Source organism: Rutilus rutilus, assembly GCF_951802725.1.
Source record: "Rutilus rutilus genome assembly, chromosome: 8".
Taxonomy (NCBI): Eukaryota; Metazoa; Chordata; class Actinopteri; order Cypriniformes; family Leuciscidae; genus Rutilus; species Rutilus rutilus.
This window is the reverse complement of record NC_140222.1, coordinates 21,835,083-21,862,240: the sequence shown is the minus strand read 5'-3', so window position 1 is coordinate 21,862,240 and position 27,158 is coordinate 21,835,083. Positions and strand designations below refer to the sequence as shown.

Genomic DNA, 27,158 nt, shown 5'->3' with positions numbered 1-27,158 from the left:
CGACCAATCACAACACGCGCCGGTGAAGTCAAACAGAAAAGATTTTAAATTTTATCAGCCTTAAACACCCACAAATATATATCAAACACAACTTAAATTGTATATATTTGTCTTTTACGATTGTTAAAAAATAAATATGCTCAAATACGATAATACGCGTGATTAGGTTGAGGCGCTCAGCACATCCGGTGAGAAACGGACAAACGCGGGAGCGAAGCGCGAAAAAACAAATGACTCGTTCAACAACTTAAAAACACGAAAAAACTGCGATTTTTTAATGATTATTAACGCTTTTTGTGTTATTACATGAACTCAAAATGACGGAACTACTTTTTAACAAGAGGTTACAGGTGCAGGTGAAGAATAGAGAGACCGATGAGAGGTAATGCTGATTGTGTATGTATATATTTGAACATAATAAGACCTAAATGAGTGTTTGGGTTTATTTTTCTTTGACTGTCATGTATGTTACAGTATTTTGTTTTTGGAGACTATTAAGGGTCTAAATGTGTTTATATATTATGCTGTTTTAAATTACAGACGTGCAGTCATTCGCATCAGTATTGAACTGCAGCTATTATCAAATCCTGTCCATAGGAAGGTGAGGAATTATCATTTATACATCATTACTTATGAATGTAAAGCATTATTTTGGTCTTATGTCTTTCTGTTTGTTTTATCAACAGGATTTGATTGTACGGCTGACGGATGATACTGATCTTTACTTTTTATACAATCTTGTGATATCAGAGGAGGATTTTCAGAGGTATAGTGATCTGATCTTTTTTATAAAATAATGATCCATATTTATTGTCAGCACAGTAAAATCTGACTCAGTGTGAGATTTTCAGTGTAATAATCATTATTTGCTTTCCTTCGCAGCTTAAAAGTACAACAAGGGCTTTTAATAGACTTCACATCATTCCCACAGAAATTCATAGACTTGCTTGAGCAGTGCATCTCTGAACAGGACAGAGAAAACCCACGGTGAGAGATTATCTGAATATTATCTCTCATAAATCTTTTCTTAATGTGTATGGGTTGTAAGAACTGTTTCTTTGTCAGGTTCCTGTTGCAGCTCACGTCAGCTTCATCGGCGTTCGACCACGGTCCTTCAAACCTTAATATTGTGGAGACAAACGCTTTTAAACACCTCACACATCTCTCTCTGAAGCTGCTCCCGGGATCTGATACAGATATTAAGAAGTATCTGGCCACCTGTCTGTCTACTGTAAAGGTACAACTCATCATCATGGACTATGTCTTTATCCTGCTTGCTTGGATGAATGCATCTTTAATATATCTGTTTTCAGGAGGAAAAGCAACAGTTGGAACAGAAGTTGAGGAAGACTGAGGAAGATCTGACAAGACAGCTAAATTATGCACAGCAAGTAAGTCAAATTTAAGATGGTTTCTCTAAAGTTAATTATTGTATTATTTATAATATAGCCACCAAATTGTTATAAATTGAGCAAAACCTCACAGACTTGATAATTGTCAGTATCACCAAATAAATTAATATTTAAAAATGAATTGTACAACTACTATAAGTATATCCAACCTAACCCGGATTAATATAGTACACTCACGTTAAGCGGTATGTACTAGATAAAATCTCTACTGCTTGATTGTTATATTGCCAAAAAAACGTAAAATATATTATCACCCTTTTTGTCAAAAACCGTATACTATATGATCGCCTATTTTGTAAAAAAAATTAGACTATATCATCACCTATTTGGTCATAAAGCGTAAAATATATTATCGCCCAGCTTGATTTGTTATATTTAGTCAAAAAATGTACTATATCATCGCCCTTTTCCATCAAAATATATATCGTCAAAAAAACCTTTATTATCGCCAAGCTTGATTGTTATATTTGTCTAATATGTGTATAAACAATATTTGTAAAACATCTTAAATACTTAGATTTATCTTGTTTGCAGATTATACAAATATTTTCGCATCTGGAGACGATTTACAACAACTGTCAAATTGTTACCTTGGAACTCAAACGTGTTAATAAGTGGTTCAAACAAAATAAATGATCACTAAATCTGAGTAAATGCAAAATGATGATATTTGGCAACGGTAATTCCAATGCTCAGGAAGCAATTCAGATAGAGGATGTTGTTATAGAGCGGGTGCATGAAATCAAATTCCTTGGAGTTATTATAGATGATAGAATTACTTGGAACTCTCATATTAAATATACAACCACTAACATATCAAGAAGCATTTCAGTAATTGCAAAAGTAAAGCATATTTTAAACATCAAAGCTCTGCATACATTATATTGTTCTCTGATCTTGCCCTATTTACATTATTGTTCTGTGGTATGGGGTAGTACTTATAAAAGCACATTAAGACCAATAGTAATGCTCCAAAAAAGAGTTATCCGATTAATTCATAAAGTTGAGTTTTTGGACCACACAAACTCATTATTTTTAAAATCAAAGATCATGAAGTTTTATGACATTGTTGAGTTCCAATCAGTACAGATGCTATACACAGCAAGGCACAAATTGTTACCAAGCCAAATACAAAGAAGGTTCCAAGAACGTATTGGTTGTTATGAATTACGTAATGAATTAAACTTTAGGACGCAGAAACATAGTACAACTTCGAAAAGTTTTAGCCCTACAGTTAATGGGGTACAATTGTGGAATAACTTGGAGATGGAGATGAAACAATGTCCAAACATCAACCTGTTCAAATATAAATACAAACAAAATATTTTTGAAAAGTATAAAGAAGAAATTATTTGCCACTAGGGGTATTTCTACCATGATCAGACACTGCAAGTGTATATAATCCATTTTTTGTTGTGTTTTTGTTTTTTTGTTTTGTTTTGTTTTGTTTGTTTTTTGCTGTTGTTTCCTTTTTGTTGTTTTGTTGCTTTTGCACTATGTTTCTTTGTACTATTGTGAAATGAGAATTTTTATTGTATTAATTTTGGGGGTGGGCGCTTATAAGCTCTTTTGCTTCGGCCCACTCCTTTTGAGCAGAATGGTTACTGCTCAAAAAAATAAATAATAAACTAATCTAAACTAAACTATTTAATCAAAAAACATAAACTGTATATCACCTATTTTGTCAAAAAAAAAAACTGTATTATCTCATATTTTGTCAAAAAACGTAAACTGTATTATCACCCAGCTTGATTGTTATATTTCATAAAAAAAAAAAAATTTGACAAAAAGGGCAAAAATATAAACTATATTATTACCTAGCTTGATTGTAATATTTGTCATAAAAACATAAGCTATATTATCGCCCAGCTTAATTTGTTACATTTTGTCAAAAACCGTAAACTATAATATTGCCTATTTTGTCAAAAAACATAAACTGTTATCGCCCAGCTTGATTGTTATAACTCATCAAAAAAAACATAAATTAAGTTGTTTTTTTATGAAAGGGACAAAAATACAAACTATATTATTGCCCAGCTTGATTGTAATATTTCGTCAAAAAAACGTAAACTATATTATCAGTCGGCTTGATTGTTATATATATCGTCAAAAATGTAAACTGTATTATTGCCCAGCAATATATAAAAATTTGGATATATAGTATATCCTACTTTACCTGCATATATACAGTATATTCACGTAAAACAGTACATATAACAAATCTCAGATGCTTGACTTTAATTTTGTCACAAAATTTAGCAATATTATCTCCCAGCTCCAATCCGCTAAAGGCGAATATAAGGCATGAAGATATTAAGAAATTATAGAAATCATCAATATGATTTTCTGTATAGCTGCTATATATACATGTGTATTTAGTATTAGTATTAATTATATTATAATGATGTATTAACAATTTTGATTTTATAGTAATTATATTGATTCATGATTTTTCTTCATTATTATTCATCCTCCAGACCCTGTCTGAGAAAAGTCGAGAGTTGGACAAACTGCGGTCTGAATGGACGTCCCAAACGACGTCTCTGTCCAGCAGACACATGCAGGATCTCACAGCTGAGCGTGAAAATGCTCTGGAGGTGATCTGACATGGGCGGTTCACTTGAGAGTTTCTTGATATGGGGGAAAACATTTCAATAAGTTGCGAAAGTAAAAAAAAACAAAAAAAAAGTACTGTATATAAAATGCTTGAACATGGAATAAAACTTTGTGTAGATATAGTAATAGTATAGTTATATAGTAATGTAAAGTCCAGTTTCTATCAGAAAGCTAAAAACTTGTATATTTATTTCAAATTTTATCTCTTCAAAGAAGAGACTGATGTTATTTTTTCCTTGTGTTATTAGACACAAGCGCGTCTGCAGCAGCAGAACGAACAGCTGCGACAGGAACTTGAGTCGTCTCATCACAGAAGCACCCAGCAGCTCCAAACCAAAGTCTCTGAGCTGGAAACGTCCAACCGGGAGCTCACCGACAAGAAATACAAGAGCGACTCCACCATACGAGACCTCAAAGCCAAACTGGCTAGTCTGGAAGAGGTGCGATATTTATTTAGAAGGATGTGGTCTGACAGTCACAAGAACATCTGATTGCATAACTAATGTGGTGTTTGTCCAGGAGTGTCAGAGGTCAAAGCAGCAGGTTCTGTCGCTGAGGAGGGAGAACAGCAGCCTCGACACCGAATGCCACGAGAGAGAGCGTCTGGTCAACCAGCTGCAGACGCGAGTGGCTGTCGTAGAGCAGGAGATCAAAGATAAAGACCAGCTCGTGATGCGGACCAGAGAGGTGCTGGAAGCCACACAGCAGCAGAAGGTCAGCAGATGAAATCTGACATGAACGGATCCTTATATTCATTCATTTTATATTTAATAATACATTTTGTTTGCTAGAACTCTGTTGAAGGAAATGCAGAAAGCAAGCAACTTCAGATCGGCAAGCTGGAGGCCACGGTAAAATCCCTGTCGGAGGAGCTCATCAAGGTTTGCGTCTGAATTTAACTGTGAATTACTCATACCAGGGTTTCTGCGGGTGCTAAAAAAAGTTTTTTGTTTTTTTCCTACAAATTTTGCTACACAAAATTACTACCTTAAAAAGGTCTTAAATCAGAGCTGAAAGTCTTAAATTCATAAAGTCATGGCATGAAATGTTGCATGCATTGCAAAAAAAAAGGAGAAAATCTTCCTAGTATTTTTGTCCCGTTTTGAAGTGCAAATATTTAAACAACTTTAAATCAAGATACACTTACTTGAGATGCAAATGTAAAAATGAAGTCTTGAAAACCTGGACAAAATTAAGTGAGTTTGTTTAAAGGGATACTCCACTTTTTTGGGAAATAGGCTCATTTTACAACTTTTTACAACCGGGTCTGGCAGTACCACTTTTAGCATAGCTTAGCATAGATCATTGAATCGGACAAGACCATTAGCACCTCTCTCAAAAAAATGACCAAAGAGTTTCGATATTTTGCCTATTTAAAACTTGACTCTTCTGTAGTTACATCGTGTACTAATGGTCTTGTCCGATTCAATGATCTATGCTAAGCTATGCTAAAAGTGGTACCGCCAGACCCGGAGATCGGCTGAATGGATTCGAAAACGGCAAAACTCAACTGTTTAACTCTGGGGGAGTTGTAAAATGAGCCTATTTCCAAAAAAAGTGGAGTATCCCTTTAAAACAAGAACAAATCTGTCAATGTTATCAAAAATGAATTTTGCTGAGCCCATTGACAGTTATTTGTTCTCACTTCATTTTGATCAATTTCACCGAAAACAAGACTACATGTTTTATATCTCTAGTAAATGCATCTTGATTTAAGAATCTTTACACAAAACAAGACCGAAATACTGAGGAAGAACATCTTTTTTGCAATGCGATCAGAAGATACAGTAAAAGAGAGTGCCATATTCAGAGCTATTCAAGCTACTTTTTTGTACAATGAATTAAAAAGTAATTAATATCAAACTCAAATTCAAACTCTTAAGTGTTGCTAATACAACTCCCTGTGTTTCTCATTTAGAGAACACGTCGACATATTGTGTTCCATTCAGTTTATTACTTAGGTCTTAAAAAGGTCTCAAATGTACCTTCATCAAACCTGCAGAAACCCTGTATACAGTCGGATTAATCCTGAATTCCCACTGCAGGCGAACGGCATCATCAAGAAGCTCCAGGGGGATCTGAAGGCTCTGGTGGGGAAGATCAAGGTGAAGAACACAGTGACCGTGTCTCAAGAAAAGATCCTGCAGGAAACTACGGAGAAACTGCAACGGGAGCAGCGAGAACTGCAGGACGCCCAACAGCGGCTCCGACAGAAAGAGGAAGAGGTGCCGTACCAACCCCACATGTGCTGCCAACACATGTCCCTGAACATTTCTTTTCACCAACAGTCTTTGTTGTTTTCAGGCAACAAGATTAAAGGAGCAACTGGAAGCTACAGTTCAGAAACTGGACGAGAGCAGGGAAGTGTTAAAAACCAATGAGAACGGTTAGTTCAAAATATATAAATGTATTATTTTCAATGTATGTATTTTACATTTATTTATCTATTTTATTAAGTTTAAAAATATTTGTATTTTATTCTCTTATATATATTATTTTAATGGAATATCATTTTCAGTGTATTTTTCTGCTTTCGTATCCCTATGCATTCATGTAGTAATAACTTGGCTGAACAAGCAGCTGAATGAGAACCAGCTCTCTCGGAAGCAGGAAAGTTTGGGAATGTTCGAGACGCCCGCCGCAGGGCTGAGAACAGGAAGTGTCTCTCACAATATGGTAATCACGCATCACTGAAAATGTAGTATAAATTCCACCAAACAGGTTTTTTTTGTCTGCTTGATGTAGCTGGAAATCATACAGTAACCATCAGTTTGCATGTCTTTGAAATGATGTAGCCGTTCTTCTCTTCTCTAGCTTGATAGCAAAGGTTTCTCCTCGTCTTTGGGACATGGTTTCCCCATCACCTCTACGATAAACTCCAAATATCCTCTCCCTCTTTCCTGTGTGAGCTCAGGAACTCGCTCTGTCCTGGCACTGCACAATCAGACGTCTGGACCAAAGGCAGGCCTCGTCTCCTCCTCTCTCTCATACCATCTTTTCCTTCATGCATCTCCTGTTTTTCTGTGGTTTGCTTGTCTCTATTAGAGTCTCTGTTCACACTTCACACAATTCTGATTATTTTTTTATTTTTTTTAACTTAAGGACTGCGTGTCCAATATTTTATTTTTGCATCTGTTTGTTGTAGTCAAAATAGTGTTTTATCTGCATGGGTTGCTACAATAATAGCATATATTAATTTAAACTTTGTTTTCAGCGGCAGTCGCTAGCTATAAATGTCTGAGAAAACCATGTTGAATTCTTTTTTTCAAATAAATAATGTTCTAAACTACATTTTAGGTCCAGTTTAACCCTATGAGTGGCAAACCTTCAGCAGCAGAAGTGAGTCCCTCTACACTCGCCCAGCCTTCCAATAAAGAAAAGTGAGTTCCTCTAATTCATTTACTTCCTGATCTCAAATATAGCCTTTTGTGTCTGAGCTGCATCTCTGATCTGAACAGCGGAGAACCTGTAGGTCTGGACTCCAAGTACTTTGAGAGACGAGACGACAGCATTCCTCTCCGCGGTCTCCAACCCAGCATGCATCTAAATAGAGGCAAGCGACAAAAAGTTTTTACCCAGTTATTCCTAATGCTATACTTTTGAGGAGAATTAATAAACGTTGTATCTACCTGCAGAAGTCCCTAAGCCCTTGAACACGGCTGGCGCAAAACCGACACCGGCCGCAGCGTCTGCGTATTTCCCAGGATGACGAACAGCACGTTTATATTGGACCTCTATTCATCACTACAGTTTGTGTGTGAACGCCACTACTAAGATGCTAAGGCATTGCAAAGTATCCATGCAGATGGTGGTCTTGTTTGTTTCAAATATTTTCAGTAATTTATTAAAACAGATTTATTTTTATAACCATTTCTCAATCTGTTTAGATTCCTTGAATGATAACCCTAAACATGGGACCAATTTGTCTCACTATAATGGTGCTGTTTTTGGTCCTTTAAGTCTATGGTGCCTAAAAACCTCTTTTCAGTGTCTTAAACTTGTTTGTGCCGTACATGAACTGTCTCTGAAAGAATGAACTCACCTTTTGCCAAACAGTCAGAGAGCTGCTGTTTTGTATTCTCAAATAGTGCTATTCATTCAATTCAATTGGCTTTTTTATTGAAGGTATAAAGATTTTAAAGTACTTGATTGGTTGATGACAGACTGACTGGTTTGCTGTGTAAAGCTGTATATATATATCATTGTGTGTACATTTATATTGTATTTATGGTTTAATATAGTGAACTTTGTAATCTGTTTATCATGGATTGCAGTTTGGCTGCTTGTTCATCGGTAGCAAAATTTTAGGACAAGTGAATAAATTCTAATATGCTAATAAAATTGTCTTTTTTATTATGGAACTGAAGTATAAAACAGACAACGATCGCACATACAGCAAAAATATTCAACTTTTATTGAAATGCATGTTTAGATACTTTGACATATTTACATTGGTTGGTCAAAAAAACGATACACCATGTTAAAATTTATAATGAAGACGGCACAACAAAAGCACAGAACATAAAAAAAAAAGCACACTGTATTCTGAGACGAAGAGAATATATTACAGGAAATCATCTCATAAATATCCAAAGCACACAACTAATATTACAGACGAACTCATCTGTCTTATGTCAATAAAATATAAATTTGGTCAAATGTATCTTAAAACAAGCCATTCATCTGTCTCTATGAAAACCAAAAAATATAGAAAGGCCACTGGCAAATTTCACCTTTTTCTCAAATGTTACTTTGTCAGTTGGCATTTAGGAAGTGTTTTGCGTAAACGTACATATTTTTCGTAAAAGAATGTTTCTACACAAGGCCAAAGCGAATCCAGACAAATGACGCACCATGTATTTCAGTTTCACTACTGGTTTGGAGTCAGCTCTAGCGCTGTTTTACGAAACTCAGCTTCAGTTGTATACGAAAGGCTGAGGCTGATTAGAACTCCCAGTCGGAAGTTACGCGCATCACTTAAATTCACCAGTTTCCGTCAACAACACAATTTAAGCTGGGGAAGGCACCATTGATTCTAAGTGGTATAAAGAAAACAGGCATCAGCTTAAACAAACAACAACAACAAAAAAGAAACTTTAAAGCTGTACCACAATCATTCCAATGCAATGTTTGTCTGAAAGTCTGAAACTGAACTCCGTTAAGGCCATTCACGTGGAAATCCGTACAATTATGCTCCCTAAAAAAAGGTCACTGGGCCTCAAGAACGACAAGCGAATTTCATGAACTCCATCGAAAGAGTGATTTACAGAAATTCGCTCTGCTTAAATTCTTATACGAACAATTTCAAACTCAAGAGTTTTGCAAACAATTGACATAAATCATTCAACTTGAATTCGTATGAATGTTTTTACAAACGGCATGAATTCTTACAAATGGTTTTACGACTGATTTACTCAAATTTTGTAATTAGTTTAATGAATGGTTTACACCAATCTGTTCCACTCAAAATATTGCAAGTAGATTACGAACGGTTTACACAAACTCGCTTGGCTGAAATTCTTACGAATAGTTTTACGAATGATTTGGAAAAATTTGTTATACGCAAATTGTTTTAGAAAACGATTTTTTTTTTTTCGTTTTAAAATTTAACGATTATTTTTACGAGCGAGTTACAGACGTTTGTTCTATGTGAATTCTTGCGAATAGTTTTACAAGCGATTTGCACAAATTCGTTCTGCTTGCGTTTCATGAATGACGCCTGTTGTTTGTATGTATGCAAGTATGTTCTCGCTAGGCCCTTCTGATAAGGAGAACACCTTGTGTCCGGAAACATTCCTGACCGGGTTAATGTCCCTGAGTGAGCTATGGTAAATGAAGAACTATATAATCAGAAAAAGAGTAACGTTAAAAAGAAAAGAAAAAAGGCAAAAAAACAAAACAAAGAATAAATACAAGCCATTGCAATAGTGCCTTTGGACAGAACCATCGTTAAATATATGTTCTCCTATATACATTTCTTTTAAAAAGTGGTGCTCTATTCATGATACAATAGGGACGCCTAGTCTTACTCAGAGACTTTCCTTCTTGCAGAGTTCACACACCTGTCAGTAATTTTCATGCTTAATTAGCAAGTTCAAAACTCTGCAGGAAGGTAGAGCTCTAGGTGCAAGACTGTGCATGCCTTCGATATAGCTTTACGTTTCAATAAATGACAACAGCCTCCATGCGCAGTTCGTTTCTCAACGGTTAGGGGGCGTGGCCAATACGGCCACATGGAAACACCCAATCACACGTTAGTGTCCTGTAGGAGGGGCTCTTTGGCCTCTCCGGGTGGGTGGGGACTGTGCGAGTGCCCGTGGGGTGATGTGGGCTTCTTCCAGCTGCCCGCACGAGTGCCCATATGGGGGTGTTCGGGAATAAAAAGAGCCACCAGGAGCGCCAGCAGCACAGAACATGCGCCGAAGAGGAACGGCGGGCCTGGGATTATTGCACTCTGTGAGGGGAACACATGAGGCGGGAACACGGTTAACACAATGGCAAGACCCCTTCCCAAAACTGTCTATGGTGAAGGCCCATTTACACCCAAATGTTCGTAACGTTGAATATGCGCAATGACTTTTTAAAATGCATCTCTATGAACTCCTTCACACTGTGCATGAAAGTCCGTACAGTGAGGATTCACTCACACGTGGAGGAAGGAATGAGTTTTTAATTGCTTGGATAACAAATATTTTGAAATTTTACTGATGATTTACAGAGATTTGTTTGGCTTAAATTCTTGCAAATAGTTTTACAAACTATTTACTTCCCAAGAATGGTTTACACAAATTGGTACTCCACAATTCCTTCAAGTATCCAAATATATATATATTTTTAGAGAATAATGAAAAATGTGCAATTTTACAAACAATTTACACAAACTGTTTCTGCTCAAATTCTTTTGAAAGATTCTACGAACAGTTAACAACAAACTCATTCTGCTTGTTTTCTTGCAAATATTTTTACAAACTATTTTAATGTTTTTCTCTGGACTTAAAAATAGTTTTATGAACAATTTACATAAATTTGCTCTGCTTGAATCCTGGCAAAGAGTTTTACGAACTATTTATTCTTCTTGACTTCTTAAGAATAGTTTAATGAGCGATTTACACAAATAGATACTGCACAATTCCTTCAAGTATCCAAATATTTTCAAAGAATTTGGTCCTACTCAAATTCTAACGAATGGTTTTACGAACAATTAACAACAAACTCATTCTGTTTGAATTTTTACAAATAGTTTTACAAATTATTTAGCTTGACTTGAAATAGAAATAATTGAAATTCCGCAAATTTACGAAAATTTAACAAATTGGTATTGCACAATTCCTTCAAGTATCCAAATATTTTTGAATAATGACAATTCTGCATATTTTACAATTTGGTTCTACTGAAATTCTAACTAATGGTTCAACGAATATTTAAACTCATTCTGCTTGCAAATAGTTTTACAAATTATTGAAATGTATTCTTCTTGATTTAAGAATAGTTTTAGGAACAATTTACACAAATTTGTTCAACTTGAATTCTTGCAGCTAGTTAAGAAATTTTTACATTTAAATGCTTGACTTCTTAAGAATGGTTTTACAAGCAATTTGCACAAATTAGTACCAAATAACTTAAGGTATTCAACCATTTTTTTCAGAGAATAACAAAAATTACACTAATTATATTTTATTTACAAACAAAATACACAAATTGGTTATGCTTCAATTCTTAAGAATGATTCTACGAACAATTAACAACAAACACGTCCTGCTTGAATTCTTGCAAATGGTTTAAGAATGATTTAAAACAAATTTATTCTGTTTGATTTGTGGAGGCTGGGTTTTGTTTGTAATTGCAAATTCATTCAGGTATCCAACTTTTTTTATAATTATGCAATGCTATGAAGAATTGTTTGCAAGTGTTTTATACTTGAGTGTTGTTTAGCTGCATTGGACTTCAGCATTTTAACTTTAGCAACTATTATTTAAAAAAAAAAACATGTAACTATTAAAACAAACCTTAAAACAACAAACATCATTCAACATAGTTCAGTTAAATGCAACGATGTGCGGTAACTTACCTGTTGGTGGGGATCATGGTGATGCGGCATATCCTGGTCTTTGTCCGGAACTTGGTCCAACTCGACATGAAAGATGTAGAAGATGAAACCGTAGAGGGCCGGACCCAAACCGTTACACAGCCCACGGATTCCCGTGACCATACCCTGACCCACGCCTGCAGAAACATGACCTTTAGCAGTCGGCCTCAGAGAATATGTCATTTCACTTCAAGAAAACCTACCTTGTTGATCCGGATCAGCTGTGCGGGAAATCAGGGCGCTAACAGCAGGGAAAGTGATACTAGACATGGCGGCAACGGCGCCGGCCGCCCACATCATCCTGGAAATTAGGAACGATTTCATTAGTAAAAACTCATTGAATGTTTACATTACTCTTAAAGTAACAGTTTAACTGAAAAAGAAAAATGCCATCATTTACGCCATTATTCACAAAAAAAAAAGTTTTCCTTGACTTATTTAACACTGAGGCTTTTGGTCTTACCATGGCTCAGATCCGAAACCGTACCAGGCGAGTTGCAGAATCTGAAATCCCAGGCCCAGCAAAATTGTGTTCTTGTTCCCGATGGAACGCATGAGTAAACTTAACACTACAGTCTGTAGGTGGAAAGAAAAGTCACATTCAACATCATCCACCAATTATAAAATAATGAAGTAAAAATCCTTTATTAGCATGTATCCGACTGACCTGTGCCACAATAGACAGCAATCCTAGAACAGCGATGAACGCGGCAACACTTTCAGGGGAAAATCCCATTATCTGGATAAGAGGGTAAAACAATAAAACTTTACAGTCCTGTTTCTTATCAGGATTTAAAAAAAAACTAGACCTGACCCACTAAACACAATTAAAAACGGAGTTAAAGATTAACCACATCTGTCCGTTGACAAACCTGCTGCAGATACAGGAAGAAGCTAGAGTACTGTCCCGCTTCAGGCAGATACGACAGGAACACTGTTATACAGATGAGCAGAACCGTCGAGTCTTGACCCACCTTCCTCAGAGACTGTAGAGAGAAACAGATTCCTGTTTATAACCCTAACCCGTTGTAACAGTTTTAAACACTTTATTATGTAATACTGTAAAATTAATCTTTTAAAATACTATTATAATGCATTTAAAATGACTGATTTTAGTTTTAGTGTTTAATTATCAGCCATTTATCAGTTTATTGGCCGATGTAATACATTATAAAAATCTGCATGAGGTGGAATTTTAATATTGATGTATCCCTATTTGTAAAGGTATCGCAACCCTGATACATTGAGATGGTTCAATTTGCATTCGTTTATGTGCTTTGAGACCACATGTTTAACAGACCTGTGTCTTCTAAAATTGACAGGAACACATTAACCAATCAAAACCAAGAACACTGTGGTGGAAAACTGTAAAAGGCGTCGCAGGAACTCTTCAGAGCAAACCACGTGTGAAAACTGCCTTATATGACATGCGTAGGGGTACATCATACAGATATGATGCAGCTTTAAAAACTCCATTATGTCAACACCTCAAACTGTGGAGGGCCAAATGGGTGTAAAAAAACTTCCCTATTGAAAACCACACAGGATATGACATATGAGCGAAGTGTTGTGCCATTCTCTCTTTTTAAAATAAAGAATACATGTTTCCAGCCACACTCATGCTGAAGGTCCTGCATCTGCAGTGCATTTAACATCTGTAATAAATTCCATTATTCGGTAGGAACCGGTTGGGGACTTGACTGGACTGTGAAAAGTGGACTGTAATATTATTGCACCAAGCAAGTTCAAAGAAGTCAAATCTACTTACAGCAAAGGGGTCAGCTTGTTCCCACGAGATGGGGGCGCCCCAGGACGCCGGCCTCATCTTTTCCGGAAGCGACTCGGGCACGGCCACCAGGATAAAGCAGATGTCCAGCATAGCGATGGCAGAAGCCAGAACCACCACCAGACTGTCTCCATAAACCTGACTCAGATACGCGCCGATGGCCGGGCTGATCACGAGACTCGCCGCAAACGTGGCAGAGACCTTTTAGAAAAAGCACAGACACGTAAATGCAAAAAAAGAGGGGCATAAAGAGAGATGATGATGATGATGTGTTGATGGGTTATACGCACCATGCCGTAAGCCATACTGCGCTCATGCTCTTGAGTGATGTCGGCCACATAGGCGAATATAACCGAGAAGGTAACGGCAAACACCCCAGATACAGAGATAACAGCAAAGTACCACCTGAAACACAAGAAGAACGCTTTAACATCTTTCTATGCATGAGATTTAAGATGTGCATATGTATTACAATATACAAAACAGACCGATATATTGATATTTGGGCTCTTTAAGTAGTGTTCTCAGTATAATTTTATGTAGCCTATATGACAAACTTGCGCTGAACTGTATTTTCCTGTCCATTATGATTCTAATCATATTTCAGGCAATTAAAAAACAATGATGAACTTTCACCGCTGGAAAGATGAATGTGTATTTAAATTGGGTCATTTATGTAGTAGAAATGTGAAATTATTTTAGAAGTTGGTGCCCTCTAGACGGAGAAAAGCCAGAAAATGTATTTTTGGCTCATGTGGATGAAAGACAACAACTCCCAGAAGGCACTTGCTTCGCTGCCCTACGAGGCCACTCCCAAGCCACGCCTACCGGTTTCAGAGGGCAGTATCGGAAGAAATGATACAACTAGGCTACTAGTCGACTCGAAACTGAAAAGACGGCATTTTATCGTGAGATCCCCCTATGGGCGGGTTGAAGACATGCGGAACGAGCTCCTCCTACTGGCTGTAGTCTCTCGCCTCTGGACAAAAGAGCCTCTGATGATGCTAAATGACGATTTTTGAGTCATCTGAGGTTTTTTTCCAGACACACAATACAGAAATCTCTCGTCTCAGGGGGACATGAGGGAGGGAAGCACGGTCATTCGAAAATACCACCGGGTTTCTACTGAAACAAAGCTTATTGCTCATCGGTGAAGTATCGCTTTAAGTGTCTCAGCTTAAGGAAAGAATACATTATTTATCTGCTTTAATATATTGGCCAAATTTTCTTATTGGGCCGATAACAATAACATGAAAAATTTACATATATCGGCCGATACTGATAAGGTGGGCGATATATCATGCATCCCTAAATTTAATATATATTTCGTTTGCAAAAATAATTACAAAATTAAGATGAGTTAAAATGTGTTAAATATCAAATTAATTTCAAATTAAATACTGAAATTACTAAAAGTAAAACTGAAATAAAAATAAATTAAAGCTAAACTGAAATTTTAAAAACTAATAAAAATGACAAAAGCATGTTATTAAACTACTAACAATTTGAAATTGAAAATAAAAGCTCATTAAAAGTATGAATAAATATCATAGTAGATAAATCATACTAAATGAACTGTTGTCAGGACAAATACATTCAGATATTCAAACTAATTTCAATGTCTAATTGATTTTTTATTTAATTAAAAAATTATATTAAATTTAAATTAAATGTATACATTTCGTTTTATTTTATTATGTATACACAGAAATAAATGGTAACACTTTACAATGAGGTTTCATTAGTTAACATGGACTAAGAATGAACACTTCTACAGCATTAATTTGAGCTAATGTTAATATCAAAATGTATTAATACATTATTAAAATTACATTATTGTTAACATTAGTTAATGCACTGTGATTTAACATGAACAAACAATAAACAGTTATATTTTAACAAACAAAGATTAATAAAAGCTTTAAAAAAGATATTGCTCAGTTAGATCATATTAGCTAATGCATTAACTACTGTTAACAAATAAGACCTTATTGTAATAAAAAAATAAAAAATTTAAAAAAAAGAGTAAGGTACCGTACCACGGGCTGATCTTCATTAAAGGAATTGGAGCACACGTGAAGAACACAGTGAGCAAAAGAAAGGACTTCCTTCCCCACACGTCTGACAGAGCACCAATCAGAGGGGCGCTTAGAAACGACAGCAGGCCCTGTGAACAAAAGCAAGCAGTTGATGAATTATGAACTCGACTCAATAATAGATCTTTTACAGGATGAAGTCAAAGATGATACCTTAACGCCCTGAATCAAGCCATTCATGAGAAACGTGTGTTTCGGGAATGTTTCATGAAGAGCCTGCAGTCACATGACACAAAAACAGCATCGGTTATGCAAGTGTGATCATATTGATCATATACATGATCATATTACTCAATATAATAACAGGGGAATAAAAAGGGTTTCTAAACACGACACTTGATATGAAAATAAAAATCGCGCTACCATTACGATGTTTTTCTTCATGCAAAACAAGCTTATTTCTGTTTAAAACAACCACAACTTACTCCCAAAGTAGGTGCTGTCAGCAAACCCCAAGCGAAGAACTCCAGAAATATGACGATAACAGCATGATAAACGCTGGGGGCGCCGAAGCCCTGAGGCTGGAGAGAGAAGAACCAGAGACGGTGAAGAACATGTGAGGAAACCAACCAGCATTATTGCACATCCATAAAGCTTCGGTTTGGTTTTCACAACAGATAAGGTCTGTTTGCGGCCTAATCCTTCCAACGAGAGATTAAGACGTTAATGCAATATTTTTTAAGGTGCCAACCCTGTGCTGATTCTGGCTTATTAGGTACTGTAGGCAAGATAAAACTTGTTAAAAAAGGAACAATAAACATAACTAGAGCAACTAGGTTCAAATTTGGACCATATATAGACTACAATTTTGATAACCAAACGAAATTGTAACTGATCTTGACAGCCAGTGAACAGGACAAAAACTCATACGCTTTTAAGCATTTCAGACAAACCCACTGACCCTTACAATGTTTATTATCAATGGCCTATTTGTAAAGAAATGGAAGTTTTCAGGCAGTATTGTAAGGGCACGTTTACACAACAAACGTAAAAGCTTGAAACAACCCCATTCATACAGATCCACGAAAAAGATTAAAAACGCTGTATTATTCATGCCAGGCCAGTAGATGGCGATGTCACTTTGTAAAGAAACTCTAAACACCTCTATAGACTGAACACACAATACACCTGTGCATGATGCCACTGTTATCACAAATACGTTTTTGTAGTTTACACGGAGACGATAACGGTATCGTTTTCAAAAACTTGCACCTGTCGTCGTGTAAATTAATTATATTTTTTGTTGAAAACGGTGTCGTGAAAACTGCCCCTAAAACAATTAAAAATTATTTTCAGTAATAGATATGAAGCTGAAATAAAACTAAATATTTAGAAATATTGATTTGATAACTAACGCTAGCTTAAAAATAAAGCTAGCTTAAGTTGAAATGCTAAAATTATTAAATCAATTTGAGATAAAAAAATAAATAACAAAAGCACATAAACAAACTAAAATTATATTTTTATAAATAATACTTTTAAATAATACCTACATTTCATGACAAATACATTCATATCCAATAGATATCTGACAGACAAGTTTCACATATCTATCTTTACAAATACTAATAACAATAACAATGTGCTTTGATACTGATTATCTACCATGTTATTTGCATTAGAAATAGCATGAAATTACCATAGTACCACGCAAAAAACATGGTAACTCTATGCCTAGCAATACTATGATCATTTTTATTGATATTTTGTTTGAACTTCTTCATAATAGAGAACCATATAACATAAATTGTATCTACAGCCAGCCATGAGTAATGACAGATGAGCTTGACATCTTTAACCCCCTCTAATGTGTCATCAAACCATCTGAACATTAATATAATAACACATGTAGAGATTTAAATGGTTAATCTTGAAGTTTATGCGTGCTGGTATGATTTATTGGTAATTAACGTTACAGGAAGTAAATGCTGATGTTTACAGCCATGATGACAAGATTTGAAGTTACTCCACCAATAACGTACATATTCTCAAAGCATTTTTTCTTTCAAACATTAACATAATAATTACGTACACGTCTACTTAAGACCTAAACCGTCGTGTCTAAGTGTTTATTGTGGTTAGATTTAAACACTCACCGTTCCTCCATCCTTGATGATGATTTTCTTCGCCAGTAACAAACTGCGATTCACTCGCTTCTTCTTTTTCTGGGTCATATTATCATCCTAGTTCTTCACACTAGGTTAAAATCGGGTTCTTTTTAACGTAAACGCGTGTGCATGGATGCGGAGCGGGATATAGAGGAGGGAAGAGGGGGGAATTTTAGGAATATCGGTTTGTTTTCCGTCCATTCAGTTTGGCATCATGTACACAGCAGAAGCCATCTTCCCGAAGAGAGACGCATGGTGTGCGTGATGACGTCGGCATCATTCGATTCCGCCTGGCCCGCACACGTGGTCAAAACCAGAGCCGTCATATTTAAACCAAACACGAGGGTCAAAACACGAATATACGACTAAAAGCCACTAAAGCCAGTATATTTAAAATACAATTTTATTATGCCCTATATTTACTATATAAACTGTTTGACTATTTTCCCTTTAACTTTAGCTTTTTAGCTTAATTTTTATGATTTCCTCTATTTTCTTTGAAGTTCACGGAAAAAAACACTTATAATATTATTATTATAATATTTAATATATTTATAGTTTAACCAGAAATCACTACTGCATGTCTTACTTATTTATTTGATAAACTTTCCCTGCATCCAAAATTGCATACTGAGTAGTAACACATAAAACGGCTTAACATTAAAAAATTCACTACATTTGAATTTGAATGTACTTCTATGGATATGGGCAGTATACATAGACAGTATCGGAGTCTGGGCGTAATAAATCATCCATGTTGTTACTGTCACGTGACCTACCAGTGTCACTGGCTGCATCCGAAATCGCATACTTGCCTACTATATAGTAGGCGAAAAACAGTATGTGACTAAATAAGTTTGTCCGAATTCACAGTACTCATAAAAGAGTAAGCAAAAAGTACCTGGATGACCTACTTTTCCGGTAAGATTCTGAAGTGTGCATATAATGAACACTTTACTATCCCATGAGGCCACAGAAGAGGATTTGTGAATGGCAGTAAGGTCACATGATAATGACTACATGGCTAATGTAGTACGTACAGATTACATTCAAACTACACACACTCATACTATATAGAACATACTTTTTTAGTGGTCGTGAAGTAATTAAGATGCAGCCACTGCCCTTAACAAATCCCCTCCCTTGGCCTCATGGGATAGTAAAGTGTCCATTGAATGTGCTCTTCAGAATCTCGTTGGAAGTAGTAGGTCATCCGGGGAGTTTTCACCTACTGTTTTTCGAATACTATGTAGTCGGACACACTACATTGTTGGCATACTGTTTTTCACATACTATATAGTAGGTAAGTATTCGATTTCGGATGCAGGGCTTGACTTAATTCAGTACACTTGAACTTTGAAGCCCTAATAGGGTGTTCATGAATAAGCCAGTTAAAATGGAGTGGTTTTAACTACATTACAGATGACAGACCACTTACAATTTTTGGACGCATCTCGTGTGCATGTCCATTAAATCACAAACGCAAAACCTCAATGTTAAAGAATTTTATTTTGCATTGAACAAAAGCATGTTTGATGGTTCATGCACACAGGAATCTGAATTCAGTCCCAATGACAAATTCCTTCAGGTTGAAGATTTGGGATGTCTGAAATATTCACAGGTCAAATGTGCCTCGCTGTCCTCTACAACATATTCATATTTACAAGCTATAAACAAAACAAAAAACAACAGACCACAGCACATAAATACCACACACATTACAGTTTCTGTCATGTAGAAGCTTTAAGCAATAAATAATAAATATGTAATGAAAACCTACATTTTTAGGTCTAGTAATGTAATACCGCTATCATTTAATGAACAATTTTTCTTCTCTGCAGTCTCAGGAAATTCTCTTTTATTGCGAGGACTAAACCACTGCCAGTTCAAATCTGGCAACTACTGATAATGAAAAATTAAATTTACAGGCATGACAGGCATCCAATACTGCAACCTTTCTCTCTGTTTTTGAGCATCTAAAACTGTATAGTGAGTCATCCACACATTAACATGCTACATTCAGTGATACGTATGTGCCAACTGCTGGTGTGAACACTCTGGACTTCACTCAACGATAAAACAAACATATACGAACCGAAAATGACAAATACCGTTTTCTTCTCTGAGATGTTCTTGTGGGATTGAAGACTCCAGTTTCCTGTCAAGCGAATTTGAGATGGAGGGTTATATATGACAATGATTTTTGGCATTATGTGACTCTTGCTGTTACAGGAAACCATGGCAGTCGTATTATAAGAACAACCCTCAGACAGGAAACCATGGCAACATTACAATAGGAACAGCCCACGACCAGAAAACATGGCAGCTGAGTTACAGGAACAATCCTCAGGGTGGAAACCATGGGAACCATGTTATTGGAGCCACTGTCAGATTGGAAACCATGGCAACTGTGTTATAGGAACAACTGTCAGACTGGAAACCTTGGCAACTGTTATAGGAACAACTGTCAGACTGGAAACCATAGCAACTGTGTTATAGGAACAACTGTCAGACTGGAAACCATGGCAACCATGTTATTGGAGCAACTGTCAGGCTGGAAATCATGGTAACTGTGTTATAGGAACAACTGTCAGACTGGAAACCTTGGCAACTGTTATAGGAACAACTGTCAGACTGGAAACCATAGCAACTGTGTTATAGGAACAACTGTCAGACTGGAAACCATGGCAACCATGTTATTGGAGCAACTGTCAGGCTGGAAATCATGGTAACTGTGTTATAGGAACAACTGTCAGATTGGAAACCATGTTATTGGAGAAACTGTCAGACTGGAAACCATGGCAACTGATTTACAGGAACATTCATCAGCCCGAAAACCATGTTACAGGAACAACTGTCTGACTGGAAACCATGGCAACTGTGTTATAGGAACAACTGGCAGACTGGAAACCATGGCAACCATGTTATTGGAGCAACTGTCAGACTGGAAACCATGGCAACTGTGTTATAGGAACAACTGTCAGACTGGAAACCATGGCAACTGTGTTATAGGAACAACTGTCAGACTGGAAACCATGGCAACTGATTTACAGGAAGATGTCTCAGCCTGGAAACCATGGCAACCATGTTACAGGAACAACTGTCAGACTGTAAACCATGGCAACAGATTTACAAGAACATTTCTCGGTCTGGAAACCATGGCAACCATGTTATTGGAGCTACTGTCAGACTAGAAACCATCAGACCCTAGGAAAGGAACCCATGTCAACTGTGTTACAGGAACATCCGTCAGACCAGAAACCATGGTGACAGTGTTATGGAATAAATCTCAGACTGGAAATCATGACGATTGTGTTACAGGAACATCCCTCAGACTGGAAACCATGGCAGCTGCATTACAGAACACCCCTCAAGACTGGAAACCATGGGAACTGCATTACAGAACAACCCTCAGACTGGAAACCATGGGAACTGCATTAAAGAACACCCCTCAAGACTGGAAATCATGGCAGCTGCATTACAGAACACCTCTCAAGACTGGAAACCATGGGAACTGCATTACAGAACAACCCTCAGACTGGAAACCATAACAACCTTTAGGCAGGCTGTTAAAGTAACAACAGTAAAAACAAGAGGGATCCATGGCAACAGTGTAGAAACCTATAAAAGAAGATGTTTACAATCTACAAAAGAAGCTGTCCTATAGTAATCCTGCAGAAGATTTGATTGTTTTATATATATTAACAAAAGGGAAATAATAAGGAGTGAGTTGATGTGGATGGACAGATGCGTGATAGAACGTTCCGGTGTTTTAGGTTTCAGGACTGGATTTACAGCTACACCACAGCCCTGTTCATCATTTTCTTTTCTCGCGTCTCTCTTTTTCTTCTAGTAGTCTTTCCCACACAATCGTTTGACTCGTTCCGTCCCTCAGTCGAGCTTGCTGAGGAAGTCGAGCAGAGCGCGGTGGAACTCGCGGGGTTTGTCCATGTAACAGGCGTGTCGTGCTCCCGCCAGCTTCACCGCGGTGTGATGGGGCAGCTGAATCAGGTTCTTATGCGATTGGGCGCCCAGGTTGGTGTCTAACTCCCCATATATGATCAGCGTTGGAGTCTGTCATACATACAGGAAGTGAGAGTTAAAACAGGTCAAGGAATTCCTAAGTATGAGATGATTAGAAAGAAACACGGCACCTGGATGTCGCGGTACTGCTGTGGGGTGATGCCGCGGGTGCCCACGGGGGCGATGGGCACAAAGCCGTGCAGCTGGGCGCTGTGTTTCTGGAGGAACGGCAGGGCGTAATGGCCGCTCATAGACGGGCTCAGTAACACCGGTGCTCGCACGCCCAGAGCTTCCAGAAAACGCTTTAGCAGGTCCACGCGGCTCTGATCCGACTTTACCGACTCTGAATCTGGAGAGTTCCCGAAACCTGAGGAGGAACGAGTCGGTTACATATCAAGAACATTAATAAAGTAATGACTAAAGATTTTTCTAGTCGACTAGTAGTCGTCTATTTAGGCTATTAGTCAACTAATCGCATGTTTATATTAATTTAATTACTTAAATATGTACTGGGGAATGCTAAACCATAATGAACGTTTAATAGAGGCGTAATATATTCCGCGCTCAAGTGCACGCATTAAGCTTTCCAGAAAGCACTGGCAAAAGTAATGATTATGAATGTGTCGGGCAATGTCAGTGTGAGCAAGGAGACATTTTAATGATTTACTAATAAACGATTAGTGTCGGCTGCAAATATGAAGTTGACGATGCTGACTCGCCTTCTCCGCAGTAGCCTAGTGAACGCGCCTTTAGAGAGAAATGCACCTTTCATATAGATTACATAATCAGAGAGTATTTGATTTCGATTTGAATTGGTTTGTCCAAAAGTAGATATTTTGAGCTTTCTATAGATATATTTCTCATGTCTGTGAGGCAAGTAGCCTATACGTTGAGTTTCAGTTGATTTTTGTGACGCGTTCCAGTTCACGAAAACCGAAATGGCAGAAAGCGCATCCTATTTGTTTTCTTTATTTTACAAAAGCACAACGTTTTGTTGTAACTGTGAGTTTACACGAATAAAAAGTTTCGAATGATGCATTACTCTTATCTGTATGAACAAAAATGACAGAGAATTTTAAGTTGTTTCTGCTGTTATCGGCACAAAAACCAGTAAAAAAGAGTGACGCGCCGGATGTCTGCGTGTCATGCAGTCTGAACAAACACTTGGATACGCACCTTATAATAGCGCACCTTTATCTAGGTTAACGTTAGAGCGAGCGGCCGTGTAGTTTCTACAACTTGCATGTTTCAAATGATAAGCCATATTTGAGTTTGATAGATGATAGGCGAACGTTTGGATTTCCCGCCCATCAAACTGTAATTACCACAAGGAACCGCCATTAATGATCTGTCCCTCACGGACGTGTGACTTCGCCACTTCCTGTGGAGATTTATTACTGACTAATGAAATTTTGGTCGACTAAGCCTCTTCTTGTCGACTAACGTTTAGTTGACTATTATGGGGCAGCCCTACTTATAAGTTTACAGAGCTCATACCGGGCAGGTCGAGCGCGAGGGCCTGGTACCCGTTGGACGCCAGTAGGCTGAGGGTGCCCAACTCCTCCCAGGTCTTAGAGGTGAAGGCCTGACCATGAAGCAGCACCATCTGCAGCCTGAGGACGAGAAGATACACTTACTGAAACTCAGCATAACAATAGGTCATATGGAATCAAAATATTTATTTGCAGAATTTAGCAAGTTTGGAAATTACCATGGTTACCACACAGTTTCCATTAAAATACCACATTCAGTAGCGACAGATCTTTTCTTATGTAGTGTGACATAAACAGATTATCAAAAACTATCGTGAAAAAAAGAAAAGAAAGTAGGACGGGGACTTGGTTGTATCCATTAGTTGATTGGATGGATCGGAATGCAAACTTGCAGTCGATTGTAAAAAAGGGGCAGGTTTATGTGGACTAAATGACTGAAGAAATCTGGCATAAGTCACCAGAGAGAAGTCTGACAATTCACCAGAACATCATGTAACATTTTGATGAAAAATTCCCATAAAAAAAAAAAAAAGAACATGCATGGATGAATCGTTCGCAATAATATCAATAACATGCATTAAGAAAATTAATAGGGGGAATTTCCGTTTCATGCTGATGTTAGTACTGCACTGTGTGTGAGCTGTGCTACGTACATCTCTGTGCTATTGACAATAAATGATAAACCTGTTTTGCATGCAAAATATCGCTATTGTGAAACACTTTTACAAAGGAAGTCTAAAAGGGGCAAGGTCTGGAAGTTTCCGGAAGTTTTTCTAGTCACAATTCTGCCTTTTTTTCTGACAATTGCACGTTTAGCCCCCAGTTTCACAGACAAGTCTTAAACCTAGTCCCAGACTAAAACAGTTTTAACTGAAAGCAACTTGACCTGACAGATCTTAAAATATATCAGTGCCATTGTTTTGCCTCAAGATGCACACCAGTAATGTTTTTTTCTAAGGTACGTTTATTAAAGCTACTTAAATGTCCTGATTAAAACTAAGTCCTAATCCTGGCTTAATCTAAGCCCTGTCTGTGAAACCAGGCGGTAGTTAATTGTTGTTACTCAGTACTTAAATGTATAATTACACTATAACACGAACACATAAAGTGTAACTTAAGGTTTTTATTCTGGTACAAAGCCATTCGATTTTTATTCGTCACAAACTGAGGAACGAGTCAGTTTTAATATTCTGTGTATAGAGCTTTTCGTCTATTGCGTCAATTTGTACACGTAGGAACGTGCCAAAATTGCTGTTTTATCTAGGCAGTTCACTAGCTGTTTTATAACTGTGGAATTAAAATGACCTGGGCAGTATCTGTCGTCCGGCGCTGTCCACGGGTAGAGCCTCCCGGAAGAAGAGCGGCGGGTCCCCGGGCAGCTGCCCGGTCCTGACCGTGATGTTGATGCCGGACGGCGGAGGAGGAGAGGCGGGCATCAGACCCATCCGCTGCTGCACCTCCAGAGACGGTTCCATGCTCCCCTGCCGGATGGAGGGCAGCAGCAGATACAGCAGCACCGTGGCCAGTAACACCAGCCCCAGAACCACCAGACGGTTGCGGAAGAAATTCATCATCTGCATGGAAACCCATTTAATTACAACATCAACACTCGGTTTAACAAGATGACACGAGGAGGACACATTAATCTCATTAATCACAGCAGATTAAACAACCAGACTCCATTTTAACCGGTGGACATTTAAAAAATACATGAAAATACCTTAAATGCAATATCCGAATATATAAAATACTTGAATATTAAAATAAAGCATGCATATTTGTAATTTGCTGTTAATGCATAAAAGTCTACATCCAAGTAACGTCAATCATATAAAGTGCGCAGACGCACTGCAGCTCTAACCAACCTGCCGATGTATACCAAATATAAGAGCTGTGTCGCGCGTTTAGTACGTACCTAAAAAATGTAAGAAATAATGTAAATATCCAATAATCGATGGATGCCTGAAAGTTTGAGATAGACCATTATTCGCACGTAGTGAGCAGCAGAGCAGCGTTAATGCGTCACACACAATAATAGTTCCGTGTGGAAACACGTGAACGTGTGCGATGGTTCCGTTTGAGTGTTGTGTTCAGTCCTGTGATTATAAGTTTATCTTTCCACAACTTCTCCCCCATTAAAAGTACCATTTGGAATAATAGATATGTAAGGGTTAGAAACGAATCAATATTTTTTGAGAATTTTTAAAAAGGTAATTATTTGGGTTAAACAGTTTAGCAAAAATATTGGCATTTTATACAATTATACAGATTTTTTTTTTCTTTTTTTTTGTCATATTTATAACTTTTCAGTTGATCCCATCCAACATCTTTTGGTTTTACAAGCAATTCCAAAAGAATATATATGAGGCTATTAGAATGTAATAATAATTATACTTTATTATTACTTTATTATATAACTGTTATACAAACAGTTGAAGAATTTACTTCTTGTATCAAGTTGCAGGGCAAGGATTTCACAAGTTCTGGATGTAATAATATTTTCGTGCGTTCCCTTCTTCAATCTAAAAGTATAATACTTTTAGTTGTTACTAATCACTGGAATTCTCTATTTTTTTAAAAAAACATCTTGACTGGAGTAAAATTTGGATGACACACCTCATAAAGTGAAAGAGGTTTGATATAAAATTTTCCATCGAGTTGACCCAGTTAAATCACTTGTGGCACAGCGCTTTAATTTGTTTTGTTGTTGTTGTTTTTTTGTACAAATTTCCCCTGAGACTATTAATCATTTATTTTGGGAGCTTCCCAAGACACAAATGTTTTGGAAAAAAAATCAATTACGTAGAAAGAAAAGCTATGATTCATGTTAACTTTGTAGATGATAATGTTATGCTAAAATGTTTTTTATTTGATGGTGCTAAAATCTTGTTGATATTTGATTTAATTATTATAATTGCCTGTTACTACATTCATAAAATCAAAAGGAATGAAACAATCAAATTTCTAACAATATAAAATTAATGTTAAAATATATTTGGAAACCAAATTTTTCTTACCCCTGACATGTGGTTATATGTACTCTTGTATGTACAATATGTTTTGTTCTTATTAAATTTCAATTAAAAAAAAAGCTAATCTTTCCTTGGACATCTTTCAGTTGTTGCAAAACGAAATCTCATAATATTATGGCATGTTACTACACATTTGGAAACGTATGCAGCCCCAAAGGGACAAAGTAATGATGGGCAGAAAATGAGAAAATTTTGATTTCAATGCTTTTGCAAGCGAGGGGAACGCAAAAGAATGCAAAAGCATTTAAAATATATCATTTTTCTCATAGGTTTTGCATCACCATTTCCAGTTACGGCCTCAGTCTGCATGTATAAGACGACTCAATTTTACTATAGTAACGCTAAATGCATGCTACTGTTATAACATAGTACCACCTTTTGTTTTAAAAACACTAATAAAAGGTACCACGGTATTTTGGACATAGTAATACCATGTTTTTGGACATCTACCGGGGTAATACAGTATATAGCAGGCCTTGAATACAGTATTACAATAGAAAACAAAA

General features: G+C 36.9%; 3 protein-coding genes across 5 annotated transcripts; 1 reads left to right on the top strand and 2 right to left on the bottom strand.

Annotated features, from left to right (window-relative positions):
* The first annotated feature begins 9 nt into the window (after nt 1-9).
* Nucleotides 10-8,379, top strand: sass6 (SAS-6 centriolar assembly protein). Of its 3 annotated transcripts, none has more exons than XR_014628464.1 (17): nt 10-382; nt 541-601; nt 687-766; nt 883-987; nt 1,066-1,237; nt 1,314-1,391; nt 3,890-4,009; nt 4,277-4,468; nt 4,548-4,742; nt 4,820-4,909; nt 6,074-6,253; nt 6,333-6,414; nt 6,586-6,704; nt 6,843-6,989; nt 7,326-7,367; nt 7,451-7,581; nt 7,664-8,362. XR_014628464.1 is itself a non-coding variant. In XM_084417669.1 (17 exons), the coding sequence occupies exons 1-17, from the start codon at nt 318-320 to the stop codon at nt 7,735-7,737; spliced, it is 1,938 nt and encodes a 645-aa protein (XP_084273795.1). In that variant the 5' UTR covers nt 10-317; the 3' UTR covers nt 7,738-8,379. The 3 variants fall into 3 exon arrangements, 2 of the variants coding, with proteins under 2 accessions (XP_084273795.1, XP_084273796.1); XM_084417669.1 differs by having other exon boundaries at nt 7,326-7,408; nt 7,487-7,581; nt 7,664-8,379; XM_084417670.1 differs by lacking the exon at nt 6,843-6,989 and having other exon boundaries at nt 7,326-7,408; nt 7,487-7,581.
* A 40-nt stretch (nt 8,380-8,419) lies between these two features.
* mfsd14a1 (major facilitator superfamily domain containing 14A 1) lies at nt 8,420-18,405 on the bottom strand. Its single transcript, XM_084417256.1, has 12 exons — nt 18,093-18,405; nt 16,422-16,517; nt 16,150-16,212; nt 15,940-16,067; nt 14,191-14,305; nt 13,883-14,101; nt 12,987-13,100; nt 12,782-12,853; nt 12,578-12,690; nt 12,318-12,415; nt 12,097-12,251; nt 8,420-10,482 (listed from the first exon to the last, which is right to left on the bottom strand). The coding sequence occupies exons 1-12, from the start codon at nt 18,168-18,170 to the stop codon at nt 10,276-10,278; spliced, it is 1,458 nt and encodes a 485-aa protein (XP_084273382.1). The 5' UTR covers nt 18,171-18,405; the 3' UTR covers nt 8,420-10,275.
* Nucleotides 18,406-19,594: 1,189 nt separating this feature from the next.
* abhd14a (abhydrolase domain containing 14A) lies at nt 19,595-25,672 on the bottom strand. The gene is made up of 5 exons (XM_084415765.1): nt 25,536-25,672; nt 24,926-25,194; nt 23,625-23,740; nt 22,259-22,494; nt 19,595-22,178 (listed from the first exon to the last, which is right to left on the bottom strand). The coding sequence occupies exons 2-5, from the start codon at nt 25,192-25,194 to the stop codon at nt 21,996-21,998; spliced, it is 804 nt and encodes a 267-aa protein (XP_084271891.1). The 5' UTR covers nt 25,536-25,672; the 3' UTR covers nt 19,595-21,995.
* Nucleotides 25,673-27,158: the final 1,486 nt, after the last annotated feature.